General features: G+C 40.7%; 1 protein-coding gene across 1 annotated transcript; it reads left to right on the top strand.

The window, feature by feature from the left end:
• The first annotated feature begins 8,975 nt into the window (after positions 1 to 8,975).
• Positions 8,976 to 10,065, top strand: LOC140128666 (olfactory receptor-like protein DTMT). Its single transcript, XM_072150365.1, has 2 exons — positions 8,976 to 9,032; positions 9,124 to 10,065. Exons 1-2 carry the CDS (start codon positions 8,976 to 8,978, stop codon positions 10,063 to 10,065), a joined length of 999 nt encoding a protein of 332 aa, XP_072006466.1.
• Positions 10,066 to 14,792: the final 4,727 nt, after the last annotated feature.

Here is a 14,792-nt window from a genome sequence, read left to right as displayed (position 1 = left end):
ATCCAGCAACAAATAGATAAGTGCATCTACATTTTTATTTTCTGATATTCATTGTGTGATTTTTATTGCAACCAAGTAGATCTGAAGGTATTTTACTTGCATAATCTGTATATTGTGTGGGGGTATAGGGAGGCAGTCACCTTGCTTATCTAGACAGTATAGTCACAGGTGCTGCCTAATTAATAGTGGTTTGTGGCTATCTAATTAGCAGCCTTTATATACTTCTGTGGTCAGTTTGTTTGGTGGTTTGCAGCCAGATCTTGTGCAGTGAGCTCTGCAGATTTTTGTGGCAGATAACCTTTAAAAGAAGCATCAGAAAAGCGAGTGTGTGAGCTTGGCGGCGAGTGTGCATTGATTCCAAGTGTGGGCAGTGTCTTAAGTGTGACTTAGGTTTAAGGGACTTAAGTCTGAGGGGCTTTAGTAGGTAACTGCTGTATTTTGTGTTACTTTGACTGTAAATTCTTCTTTCTGTGCATATTTCTATTGTAATCCCCATTAGAATAATGGACTCCATAAGTGGCATTGCTACACAGTGTACATCCTGTGCCATGTATGCTTTCCTTGAACAGCCGTTCGAGGGGGAATACTGATGTGTGGGGTGTGTGAAAATTGCTCATCTGGAAGCCCAGATTCTGGATCTAAATGAGCAAGTTTCAAGGCTGCGGGCAATTGATAATATGGAACGAAGTTTGCTGCTCCTGGAGCACAAACTCTCTGGGGAAGATGGGTGTGGGGAGGGAAGTATGGAGGTGCAGAGTGAGGGGGCAGCTAGTTGGGTAACATGTAGAAGGCGGGGTAGAGGGAAAAGTTGTAGGGAGTCTAGTCCCGATCTGGTGCACCCCAATAAGTTTGCCAGGCTGGCGGATGAGGGGGATATCAGCTCTGGGGTAGCAATGCTGCAGAAAGACGTGGCCGCTAGCAACCAGGGGACTCTCTGCTCCAGTAAGAAGGGTAATGGGAGCACAGGCAAGGTCAGACAGGTGCTGGTAGTGGGAGATTCCATTATTAGGGGAACACACAGGGCAATCTGTCACAAAGAGCGTGCATACCGAACAGTGTGTTGTTTGCCGGGTGCTCGGGTTCGGCATGTTGCAGATCGGGTTGACGGATTATTAGGAGGGGTCGGTGAGGAACCAGCGGTCATGGTCCACATTGGCACTAATGACAAAGTAAGAGGTAGGTGGAAGGTCCTTAAAAATGATTTCAGAGATTTAGGCCATAAGCTCAGGGCAAGGACCTCAAAGGTAATTTTCTCCAAAATACTGCCTGTACCACGTGCCACACCAGAAAGGCAGCGGGAGATCAAGGAGGTAAATAAGTGGCTCAAAAGTTGGTGTAGGAAGGAGGGACCCCTGAGGAAGCCAAACAGTGGCGGAACGCGTGGGGAGCTGAGCCCCTATCCCTTTCTACTGGACATGGTGATATCTGACCTTAAATTCACTTGAGTTATACGTATATTGCCTATACATGCTGATGCATTTGCATTAGGGAGCATAACACCCCCTAAGACCTAATACATAGGACATAACATCCATACTCCAACGATCTTACACAGCATATATAGGTCACCACTTCCAATAGACACACAAAGGGATAGTTAGGGCACCGCATGAACTATAGAGACACACACAAATAGTTCATGCCTGGAACATTGCACATGTCAGTTGTGCGGTTTTAAATGTTTTTAAATGTTTGTTTAATGTGGGATTACAAATAAAGCAACATTTATATTTTTTGATACTCCACTACCTTGTATTGGTTTATATAGCCTACCACATACAATTCCCCTCTTTTTCTTTTTGAATATACATAGATTAGTTTGGGGAATTGGGGCCACAAAAGTCAAAGTGTTCCTATCAAGGAGGGTTTTGGGTTCATGGAGAACTGGACTGACATTTCTGTCGGCTACAGGCTCTACAGTAGGGATGGGCTGCACCTCAATGGGGAGGGGGCCGCTGTTTTAGGGGAAAAAATGGCTAGAAGGTTGGAGGAGTGTTTAAACTAGAGACCTGGGGCGAGGGCAACTACACTTGTGCAGGGCAAATAGACTGTGTGCATAGAGAGCTGGGAAGAGTCATAGTCCATGAGGGAGGAAGGGGGGCTGTAATGAGATTGGGGAATAAGGACAAAAGGAATACGGACAGGGAAAACCATATAAAGTGTATGTACACAAATGCCAGAAGTCTCACAAACAAAATGGAGGAACTGGAACTCTTGATGTTGGAGCGGAAATATGATATAGTGGGCATCAGCGAGACCTGGCTGGACAGTAGCTATGACTGGGCTGTTACTATAGATGGTTATAGTCTTTTTAGAAAGGATCGTATAAATAAAAAAGGTGGAGGGGTTTGTTTATATGTGAATTCTTGCCTCAAGCCTGTCCTGCGAGATGACATCAGTAACACAAATGCAAATGTGGAGTCCCTATGGGTGGAGATAAGGGGAGGGAAAAAGAATAATAAAATATTACTAGGGGTTTGTTATAAGGCTCCAAATATAATGGAGGCAGCAGAGGAAATGCTGATAAGTGAAATGGATGCGGCTTCAAAGCAAGGTGAAGTACTTATCATGGGGGACTTCAATTACCCATATATTGACTGGGGGGCAGAAACCTGCAGGTCCTTCAAAGGCAGCAGGTTCTTGTCAACAACAAAAGACAATTACCTGTCGCAACTAGTCCTGGAGCCAACAAGAGGGGGGGCACTGCTGGACCTTATCCTTACCAACAGACCTGATAGGGTATCAAAACTACAAGTTGGGGGGAACCTGGGGAATAGTGATCATAATATCATTGATTTTGTATTACGCTTTACTAAGAGCGTTAGTGAAGGGGCAACCAACACTCTAAACTTCAGGAGGGCAAATTTTCAGCAACTAAGGGAAGACCTTAAAGGCATAGACTGGGATAATGTTCTCAAAGACAAAAGCCCCCCCCAAAAATGGGACTTTTTCTCATATATTCTGAAAAAGTCCTGTGAGAAACACATACCTTATGGGAAAGAGCATAAAAGGAACAAGAAAAAGCCTATGTGGCTAACTAGTCTTGTAAGGAAAGCAATAAGCGAGAAAGATAAAGCGTTTAAGGTGCTTAAACGTGAAGGTAGCGATGAGGCATTACAGGATTATAAAGAGAAAAATAAATCCTGTAAAAAGCAGATAAAGGCCGCAAAAATAGAGACTGAGAGAAATATTGCCAGGGAGAGCAAAAATAATCCCAAATTATTTTTCAAGTATATAAATGATAAGAAACTAAAAACAGAGAGTGTGGGTCCCCTTAGAAATAACATGGGGGTCATGGTGGAAGGAGATGAGGAAAGGGCCAATCTACTGAATGTCGCCTTCTCAACTGTCTTTACCCAGGAAAATCCCCTTGTGGAAGACACAATGAGGAATAATGTAAATTCTTTTTATAATGTCAACAGTTTAACCCAGGAAGAGGTACGGTGCCGCCTCGCAACCACTAAGATAGATAAATCACCTGGGCCAGATGGCATACACCCCCGGGTTCTGCATGAATTATGTACCGTGATAGACAGACCGTTATTTTTAATATTTGAAGATTCACTGAGGACTGGTTATGTTCCACAGGAATGGCGCATAGCAAATGTGGTACCAATATACAAAAAAGGATCAAATAGCGATCCTGGAAACTACAGATCCGTGAGTCTAACTGCTGTGGTGGGGAAAATATTTGAGGGGTTTATTAGAGATGCTATCCTGGAGTATCTCACTGTGCACAACCTTATAACCCAGCGTCAGCATGGGTTTATGAGAGATCGGTCCTGTCAGACTAATCTGATTGGTTTCTACGAGGAGGTAAGTTCAAGACTGGATCTGGGGGACGCTGTGGATGTTGTATATCTGGACTTCTCAAAGGCATTTGACACCGTGCCACATAAAAGGTTGGTATATAAAATGAGACTGCTGGGAATAGGAGAAAATCTGTGTATTTGGGTAAGTAATTGGCTTAGTGATAGAAAACAGAGGGTGGTCATTAATGGCACATTCTCAGATTGGGTTGATGTTACCAGTGGAGTGCCACATGGGTCAGTATTGGGGCCACTTCTTTTTAATATTTTTATTAATGACCTTGTAGTGGGTTTACACAGTCAAGTTTCAATATTTGCAGATGATGCTAAGCTGTGTAAAGTAATAAATACTGAGGTCGATAGTTTAGCATTACAGAGGGATTTGTGGAAGCTTGAGGGATGGGCAGAGAAATGGTTGATGAGGTTTAATGTAGATAAATGTAAAGTTATGCACTTGGGCCATGGAAACAAAAAGTATAATTATGTTCTAAACGGTCAATTACTTAGTAAAACTGAAGCTGAAAAGGACTTGGGGGTATTGGTGGATGGTAAGCTTAATTTTAGTGACCAGAGCCAGGCGGCTGCTGCTAAAGCAAATAAAATAATGGGATGTATCAAGAGAGGAATAGATTCTCATGATAAAGACATAGTTTTGCCCTTATACAAATCCCTGGTCAGACCACACATGGAATATTGTGTACAGTTTTGGGCACCAGTGTATAAAAAGGATATAGTAGAGCTGGAACGGGTGCAGAGGAGAGCAACCAGGATTATTAGGGGAATGGGGGAACTAGAATACACTGACAGATTACAAAATTTGGGATTATTCAGTTTAGAAAAAAGACGACTGAGGGGAGACCTCATTACAATGTACAAATACCTGAACGGACAGTACAAAGATCTCTCCAAAGATCTTTTTATACCTCGGCCTGTGACCAGGACAAGGGGGCATCCTCTACGCCTAGAGGAGAGGCAATTTTACCATCACCATAGACAAAGGTTCTTTGCTGTAAGAGCAGTGAGACTGTTGAACTCTCTGCCGCAGGAGGTTGTTATGGCGGACTCTATGTACATGTTCAAGAGAGGCCTGGATGACTTTCTGGAGAGAAAAAAAAAATCACGGGTTATGGGGATAAAACATTTATTTAATTCTTAAAGGTTGGACTTGATGGACTTGCGTCTCCTTCCAGCCTTAAATACTATGATACTAGTTTTAATATTTCTTGCAACACAAATCGGAGCGCAGGCCGTCGGACGTTCTGACGCATTCGGACAAACCGCGGGATTTAACTTAAAAATTGTGTCACGAGCCATACACTTACATACACTGGGAAGAAGATAGTGAACTCCGGTGTACCTGATCAAGGAAGCAACACATTCAGGAAGTCGTGCGCATGATCTTATTGAATCGCAGCGCATCGGATTGTCGTCGGACAATTTACTTTTGGGAACTCCTCCGCACCGGGTTGCAATTCCCAAGAACTTGTGTTGGAATTTGAGGGTGTCTACAGCAAACCATCACAATGTATTTAAATTGATCATGAAACCAACCTGCTTTGGCTTTCTGCAATGTGCCGACTGAAAAAGAGGATAGTGGTATGGTGCTGGAGATAGAAGATGCAAAGGGTGATGATGATGTCCTAGACAAAGGGTGCTGATAGTTTGAGCAATTGGACAGATTTAAAGATCTTCTCAAAGTGACTTATGTAATTCCAAGCCGCCTCTACTTTTTTCAGCAGGTTGCAAACAAAATAAGGTGTTCAATACCATTTATCTTAAGGTGAACCTCATAATTGACATGTAGACGAGTAATCAATCATGGGCAGGGACATTACGTCTCATTACCTGCCCAATGGGTTAATGTAGTGGCTTCCGCCTATTGATGTATGGGGGCAGCCGACTGTGCAGAATTTATTCTACACCAGGCAGGGCCTATGTACCTGTGCTGCCCATCCTAACCTCCTGCCTGTCCCTTTCTACGAGATTGCTTGCCGTTTCTGTACCTCGATCTTGCCTACCACCTCGGACAAGTCACGCCTGTGGAATGACCTGGTGGCACCACGCCGCAGCAAGTCCAACCCGCCTTGCGATAGGCTTTGGTAAAGGCCAGGTGCCACTTAGACTTCCTCCCCAGGTGTTCACTTGTGTCATTGTCCGCGGTGGTTCAGGGGATCCACTACCCCCGAGCCTGACAACATTCTTTGCTACTGAGGTGTATCTCTGAGGAACTTGGCATGGAAAAAGTTAGTTTTAGTTTATTTATACAAATTTGGACTTTATTTTTCTTAAGGAATAAGACTTGTGATCTTGTGTACAATCAGAAAATTTCCTGCAGATCTATTTTCCTTCATGGTCTCAGTGGAGGGAGGCACAGGAGAGACAAATCTCCACAGCTCACCTCTAGTCATCTGCTGTATATATAGAGGAGCTCTTGTACTATGAAATGTTTCCATGTCTGGAGACCCCTCATCATCTCACATTCACATTGAGTAATCAGGAGGAGAAATTCGATGAATACAGATTCATTGTTTAGAAAAACATGGAAATATCTGATGTAAGTCCCAGCACAGACATCTTCATAGGCGTCACTGTAATCTGTGGTCTGGCTTATAGGAAGTTCCTCTGGGTTTCTGGAATCTGCTGTCTTATTGCTCACATCATGAAGGGAGACACTTTGTGTCACAAGAAATTTAAACTAATTCTTAATAATATAAAAGTTCTGTTCATTGTGTTTGAGCTGGTAATACCGGATATTGTGGTTATTTCTCCTATTAGATGAGGAGATGGACGCCCCCTGATGTCACATTTTGTAGTCACCCTTCCCTTTAGTTTTCACCTTTTGGTAAATGCATCATATGTCATTTTTACAAAGGAAGTAATTGTAATATCTTTTTGGTAATATGTGATAGAGACCTAACAGACTCATATAAAGCATCAGCACCTATCTGTGATCTAACAGACTCATATACAGCATAAGCACCAATCTGTGATCTAACAGACTCATATACAGCATCAGCACCAATCTGTGATCTAACCGACTCATATACAGCATCAGCACCAATCTGTGATCTAACAGACTCATATACAGCATCAGCACCAATCTATGATCTAACCGTCTCATATACATCATCAGCACCAATCTGTGATCTAACAGACTCATATACAGCATTAGCACCAATCTGTGATCTAACAGACTCATATACAGCATTAGCACCAATCTGTGATCTAACAGACTCATATACAGCATCAGCACCAATCTGTGAACTCAAGTTTGTTATAAACGTTCCTCGTAATTCAATTATCCTCTTTATCTTAGCATTAACCATAGTGCCCAGGCATCACATAGTCATTCATTTATAGGGTTATCACCCTCGATTAGGGTACCCAAAATCTTATTTTTTTATTCTTTTCAAATATATATATATATTTCATGGGTATTAAGGACATCATTTGTTCTGTTTTTGGTCTCATCTCATTAAGCTTTTTACTTTTACACTGAAAATATATGATGTAATATTTAGTTATCATATATATATATATATATATATATATATATATATATATATATATATATATATACATTGAAGTGCCCTCCTCATGGCCTCTTCCAGAAGGAAAGAGAAGTTTTCTACAAAGAGCCCAAAAGTATTGAATAGAGATGAGCGAGCACTAAAATGCTCGAGTGCTTGTTACTCGGGTCCATCTTTTTCCGATGCTCGAGTGCTCGTATCGAATAACAAACCCCATTGAAGTCAATGAGAGACTCGAGAATTTTTCACTGAAAGAACACATTGAAAAAACACTAAAGAAGAACACATTGCAGATGTTTGCAGATGTTTTCACTGAAAGAACACATTGAAAGAAAACAGTGAAGAACACATTGCAGATGTTCCGTAACTTATGGGAAGACACGTGTGCAAAACGGTGTGCTTCACAATAGTATATGAAGAACAATAAGTTTACAGATGTTTCCATACATCTGCAATGTGTTCTTCACAGATATTGTTCTTCACATACTATTATGAAGAACACCGTTCGGTACGCGTGTCTTCCCATAAGTAAGCAGATGTACGGAACATCTGCAATTTGTTCTTCACTGTGTTCTTCACTTAAATGATCCTGTGTTCACTGTTTTCATTGTGTTCTTCACTGTTCTTCACTGTGTTTCGTTAAGAAAATGCTCGATCTCGACCTGGCGAGATACTCGTCCGAGCAACGAGCCGTTTCGAGTAAGCTAATACTCGAACGAGCATCAAGCTCGGACGAGTATACTCGCTCATCTCTATTGAAATTTCAAAATAATTTTTCATGACTGTTTTTTTCTTATTTTGTAACATTCTAGCCCTAGTAAAGCCAAAAACGTTACCCCCAGAGATTTATTATAAGTCACATACTTCTTTGTTGCTGGAGTGCTGTGGGTACATTGGGTGTGTAGTTTGGGGGAATTGTACCAGTGAATTGATAATTACTGGTAGCAATACTTGGCCTAATTAAAGGGTATGTAAAAATTTTTCATCTGTTGAGTGTTAAAGCAATTGTAGCAATTTATTTTCTAGAGGTTTTCCACTGACCGAAGGTTTTCTTAAAAGGAATGAATAGTGTTAAAAAAAATCTCTCATCCGATTCCATCCTGATAAACCAGGGACATTACTCATAGATCCGGGCACCATGACTGTAGTATCTTCTTTTATTTGTTATCTATGACCTCCTTCCTTCTAGAATCAACTTTTAAAACTATGCTAACAGGCCACAAGTGCTCTGGGGGCATTACCCTCCATGCTGAAGCTTCACAGGTTGTTACACTGTGCAGCAGCACTTCCTCCCTCCCACTGTATGAGGTTACAGAGGGCAGAGTAAGGAGAGAATTACTGAGGGAGCAGTACTTAGCATATATTTCACAAGAGAGATATGGACTGTCATAGACTTCAGTGTGGTTTATGTTAAGTTGTAAATTTTTCTGTAGACAAATACTCACGACCCTCCACCTCCGCCAAATGTGGATGTCTGTCTTATCTGCGCTGTAGTGCAATGTGCCAGGATTGTAAAAAGATCGGGAAACTAATCAGTTTTTTTACAGATTTTTTTTAACTAACCCTAAATAATAAGTCTTTTTATTTTTAATGTATTACTAATATGAAAAATCAGAGAAGTATTTTAAGGTTCATTATGGTAGAGAACATCCAGCGTTACCTGAATACTTCTAGTCTTATCATTTCCTCCAATGTATGGGAGGTCATTTCACTCTTCTGTTACGCTCTCGTCAAAAATATTGAGCTCCTCATTATTCACCGACTTCTTTATTTTCTTATTTCAGTTGCAGACAAATCAGACTGTGGTGAAAGAGTTTTTCTTATCAGGATTTCAAGGAAGTCAAGTTCTAAGAAATGTTCTATTCCTTCTTTTTCTTCTTGTATTTGGTGGAACAATATGTGGGAACCTCCTGATCATCGCTCTGGTGGCCACCAGCCGGAGCCTCCACACTCCCATGTACTTCTTCATCTCACAACTGTCCATCAGTGACATCTTACTGACCACAAATATTGTCCCCAAGTTACTCCCCATCTTACTGAATAATGGGGGGACCATTACTTATGTCGGGTGTTTGACGCAGTTTTATTTCTTCTGTGTCTCGGAAGTATTTGAGTGTTTCCTCCTCACGGTGATGTCCTATGACAGATATGTGGCCATCTGTAACCCTCTCCGTTATACTTCTATCATGACAAGTACATATTGTATGAAAATGACTGCTTTGTGTTGGTTATTCAGTATTTTCTTTTCATTTATTGACAATATTACAACATCGACAATAAAATTCTGCGGCCTAAATACTATTAACCATTTCTTCTGTGATCTTATGCCCTTACAGGAAATAGCTTGTTCTGACACCTTCTTCATCCAGATCATTATGTACATACAAAGTCTTCCTGCGATCATTATTCCAACTGTAATAATTATAAAATGTTATGTTTATATCACTATCACCATCTTAAGGATCCCCTCCAATATCAGTAGACAGAAAGCCTTCTCCACCTGTAGCTCCCACCTCATCGTGGTCTCCATATTCTACTGGTCCATATTCAGTGTTTATGTTGTTCCAACAAAGGGACAATCATCAACCATCAGTAAAATCCTGTCCCTCCTGTTTACTGTATTTACCCCACTGATTAACCCCATTATATACAGTCTGAGGAATAAGGACATTAAAAAAGCTTTTCAAGAGACGCTTCTTAAGTACAAACATAATAAACTTAGTTAGACCTGAAGGTAATATACAAAGAAGCAACAAACAAATTATCACCATTCCATGTTAAGATTAAACAAGTTTTACAAATTTTTACAAGTTACAAATTATGTTGCTGTAGCTCTACGAGGGTTTGTATTTTATGGTATAAACTGTAGTTTTCAATAACGGCAAAAAAAAGAAAAAAGCACAAATGGGGTTTTTCTTTACCCAGCTTTTGAAGCCTTAACACTTTTCTTTAAAATTCCAACATCTTACGTGAGTCTATAGTCCCTTGTTTTTGGACTGAAGACTCCTCTAATGCTCCCCCATTCTGCTAATCTTATGCTGCTCCTGTGAAGCCTCATAATATTTTATTATATGTCCCTGATTTGAATCTAAGATCTGTAAAAAGGAAGCTAACAATACAGTGTACTGTAACTTTATCTATTATTGCAGGAAGGATATAAAAGCCTCAATAGATTAGTAATGTTCTTATTTACAAGCAAAAAATATTGGTAAGAGAAAACCAAGAACAAACTAGTGCCATATAAGGTGGCAATGTCCCTCTCACCACTGCAATATCTTTGATCTGCCTGGTGCTCAGCATAAGAACATTAGGAATTTCAATTTCCAAGTCTTGAGTAAACATCCGGTTTTGAATATAAGTGATCTTGAATATCTTATTTCTAGGTCATTATTATATAAAAAATCTGGAAATTTCCTTGAAACTTTCAAAAATGGCCATGCTACTTTCAAGAAGAGAGAATTTCTTTTTGACAGCACACTACTGGTAATCAATAGTGATGAGCAGACCAGAATTGCAAAGACTGGGTCCGTGTCAAACTTTGCGAGTATGGATCCCGGAACCTGAAGCTGAACTTCACTACATGGTCTGGCTTTGGGTTCAGCATTTGGTAAAACTCAGACTCGCTGGTTGATTGAGTTTTGAGCAGCCAAATTAACCAGCTTTCAGCCATCACCAGTATGGGCATGCTGTGATTGTTTAAAAGGCAGGGTCACATGTCCGCATGCTATTTCAGAGAGGAGACAGAGAGGGAAAGGCTGCAGGTGGAGATAGGGACAGAAAAAAAAAGAGTTTAGGTGTAATAATTTAATAATTGCCCTTGTGAGTGCAGGTAAGAAGGTTGTGAAGGACAGATGTAAATAATTGCCCTTTTCAGGGCAGTCTGTAGAATTTTTTTAGTAAGATAACTTAATACATCTGAATATTCCTACAATGCATTGTCGGTCTTAACTGCAATTTTATACTCATAAGATCCTAAAGCGCAGTGTGAAGAACTGCTGGTGTTTTAAAAGGAGGAAAGCTGAAATCAAGGGGCAGGACATTGCCGTGGTGCTTCAGGTGGTGCTACAACTTCCTTTTGTGCAAGCATGTGCCAGGGTGTGCAGCTTATACTTGTAGACCACAATAGGTCACAAAAAGTTGAAGCATTGGTCAATTCATGGTAGACAGTGCCCAAACCTCCATTTGTTACACTTCAGCTCTCTTGAAAGTGCAGGGCCCTCTTCCTCATTCCTCTTAAAAACAGTAAACCTATCTTAGCCACAAGTCATGGGGCAGTTATTAATGCTCTATGATACCTCTCCTAGTTGGGAATCCATGGCCATCCACCCGACTGTGTCTCAGTTGCAGACATAAAGTTGCAAAAACTTGTGTTGTAAGTTGAGGGTGTCTATACCAATTATATTTCAATTGAAACCCAACTGCTGTAGCTTTCTGTAATGTGCTGACTGAAAAAGAGGAAAGTGTCATGGGCTCGGAGATGGAAGATGCAAAGGATGATGATGATGTCCTAGACCCAAGGCACTGATAGTTTGGGCAAAGTATAATAAGGAAGCTCCATGTAGCGGGTAGAAGATAAAAAAGGATGAAAAGATGCTGTGGACATCCCATAACCTTGATGTTTCCTGCTACTGCCCACCTCAACGCGCAACACAGCAAAGGTCAACCAAGAGCATGTTCACAGTGTACCATTTTTTTACATAACACTTGCCATTTGCTCGCGGTGCTGCATGTCCATATAGCACGGTTACAGTGTCAACAATCTGAGCATGTTGTGAACAGGCATCTTTAACTCCTTAAGGCTCAGCCCCATTTTTTGGATTCTGACTTGCCTCGCTTAATATGGTTACAACTTTTGAACACTGTTACTTATCAAAGTAATTCTGAGACAGTTTTTTTCCCCACGTGTTGTTTTCATTTTAGTGGTAAATTTTAGATGATAAGTTTTGCGTTTATTTATAAAAAAAAAAAAAGATGAATTTTTTGAAAAATTTGCTATTTTCGAAAATTCGAAATCATTGCATTTTCAGGCAGATAGATTTATCACCTAAATAAGTTGCTAAATAACATTTCCAATATGACTACTTTACATTTTCATAATTTTTGAAATGTCTGGATAATTTATTTTGATGTCACGCGTCTTACAAATCGAATATCGATTTTGCGTATTTTCAGAATTGACTATTTTGGGGATTAATACTGTTTTAAATGAAATTTTACATCAAACCCCCGTTATAAACAACACATTTTCATGTCTACCCGCCTCAAACTAAAAGAAACAGCATTTAGGAAGATTGTTAACCCCTTGAGATCTTCATAGTAGGTACATCAAAATGTATACGTTTATTTATCCCTAAAATTTACACATTTCCAAAAGATAAAAAGCAAAAACCCATCTTACAATTTGTAATGCAATTTCTCCCGAGTACAGAGACCCATGTGACGTTACTTGTTTCATGGGCGCACAGCGAGGCATAGAAGGGGAAGGAGCGCCCTGCAGCTGCCAGGATTTTAGTTTCCTCATTGGCTCCTTTTGTAGGCTATAAAATATTAGCTTTTTCATTATTGGGGCCATGGCATTTTTTTTGCGGTATGAGATGCTTTTTCCAGTGTTACCATTTTGGGGTTGGTATCCCCATGGTTGAAAATTTAGTAACTTTTTTTGAAGTCAGGAGTAGAAAAGCATCAATTCTGTACGGGATTTTTTATTTTTTTTGGTGTTAACAGTATAGCCTAATAATCATGTTATCTTTATTCTATGGGTCGATACGATTACGAAGATACAAGACTTGTTTTTTGATAATTTTTTATTGCATTTTTTGTGGGATTCAATAGGTACAAATCATCATTTTTGGGGGGTTTTAACAGTTTTTTTAACGGCGTTCATCTTGCGGGTTCAATAATTATTTACTATTATTCTACAGGTTGTTACTGACGCAAGTAATACTTTATATGTGGGGTCATGATTTAGACTTTTTAAGTGTTATAGTTTAGTCTCTTTATATGTTATATAAATTTTTATTGATTTTTTACTTTATTTTTTATTGAAAAACATTTTTTTTAACTTTTTTACTACTTCCACAATGGGACATGAACAAGCAATTAGATGATTGTTTGTTCATGTCCCATGGTGGACATGGCTGACACTGTGCCTTTAAGATCACGTCATAGATGCCATCTTTCAGGCACTGCCAGCAGGCTGCTCTGGGGTCCTGACCGGACCCCAGAACTTCCATAACAACGGGGGGGGGGGGAGGTGATCGTGGGGGAAAGATCCCACAAAGGCATGTTGAATGCCGGGGTCGCGCCGTCCGCGGGGGTTACACTGGGGTGCCGGCTTTTAGTTATAGCCGGCACCCCATGTTTCCCCATGCCGGTTCAGCCCAGATCTTGAGCTGGACCAGCATTATCTCAACGTCCGATATATCAAAGGCTGAGCTCTAAGTCACTAGCTCAGCATCCGATATATCGGACGCTGAGCATCAAGAGGTTAAAGTAAACATGAGTTGCAGTGGATGATAAACCAGGAAAGCCTGAAGACACCTGAGGCTCCCTCTGCTGTTTCTGGTGTCCAAGTTTCTACCACAGCCTCCTGAGAAACATGCCCCCCCCCCCGTCTCCTCACAAAGGGAAGATATGAAGCCGCCACGGCCACCAGCAACACTGTCACCACGCCTGGCCAAACCATTCATTTAGATTTTTATCCCTCACCCTTCCAACAGGTTCTGGTTCTGAATAAGAGCATTTCAAAATTTCTGACCTTTGAAATGCCAACATCAAGGCTGTTGGAGATGGACCGCTTTAAAGATCTTCTCACAGTGATCGTATGTAATTCCCAACTGCCAATACTTTTCTCAGCAGGCCTTCCCCTTCCTGTACCCACAGGTTGTAAACAAAATTAGGTGTGCAATACCATTAATCTTAAGGTGAACCTTTTAACTGACAAGTAGACAAGTAATCAATCATGGGCAGGGACATTACATCTCCTTACCTGCCCACTGGTTTAGTGTAGTGGCGGATGAGCCTGAGGCAGGAAGGGCTTTGGCTCATCGGGCAGAACCTTATAGCAGCCTTAGACCTAGTCAGATTAATGCATATCCCTTGCCTTGCACATTTGTTCAAGGTTCCTGACTAGAGATGAGTGAGCACTAAAATGCTCGAGTGCTCGTTAATTGAGTCAAACTTTTCCCGATGCTCGAGTGCTCGTATTGAATAACGAGCCCCATTGAAGTCAATGGGAGACTCGAGCATTTTTCAAGGGGACCAAGGCTCTGCAATAAAATGTGTCATGTTATTGAGAAATAAAGAAGTCAGTCCTGTTTCTTCTATTTTTCACTCAATGGAATATTCGTGGAACTTCAAAAAGGAGAATGACTCATGTTATACATCTGCAATGTGTTCTTCACACATATTGTTCTTCACATACTATTTTGAAGAACACCATTCTGCACTCATG

The sequence above is a fragment of the Engystomops pustulosus genome, chromosome 4, assembly GCF_040894005.1.
Source record: "Engystomops pustulosus chromosome 4, aEngPut4.maternal, whole genome shotgun sequence".
Lineage (NCBI taxonomy): Eukaryota > Metazoa > Chordata > Amphibia > Anura > Leptodactylidae > Engystomops > Engystomops pustulosus.
Note: the sequence above shows the minus strand (reverse complement) of the source record. Positions and strands in the feature narration are given on the sequence as shown.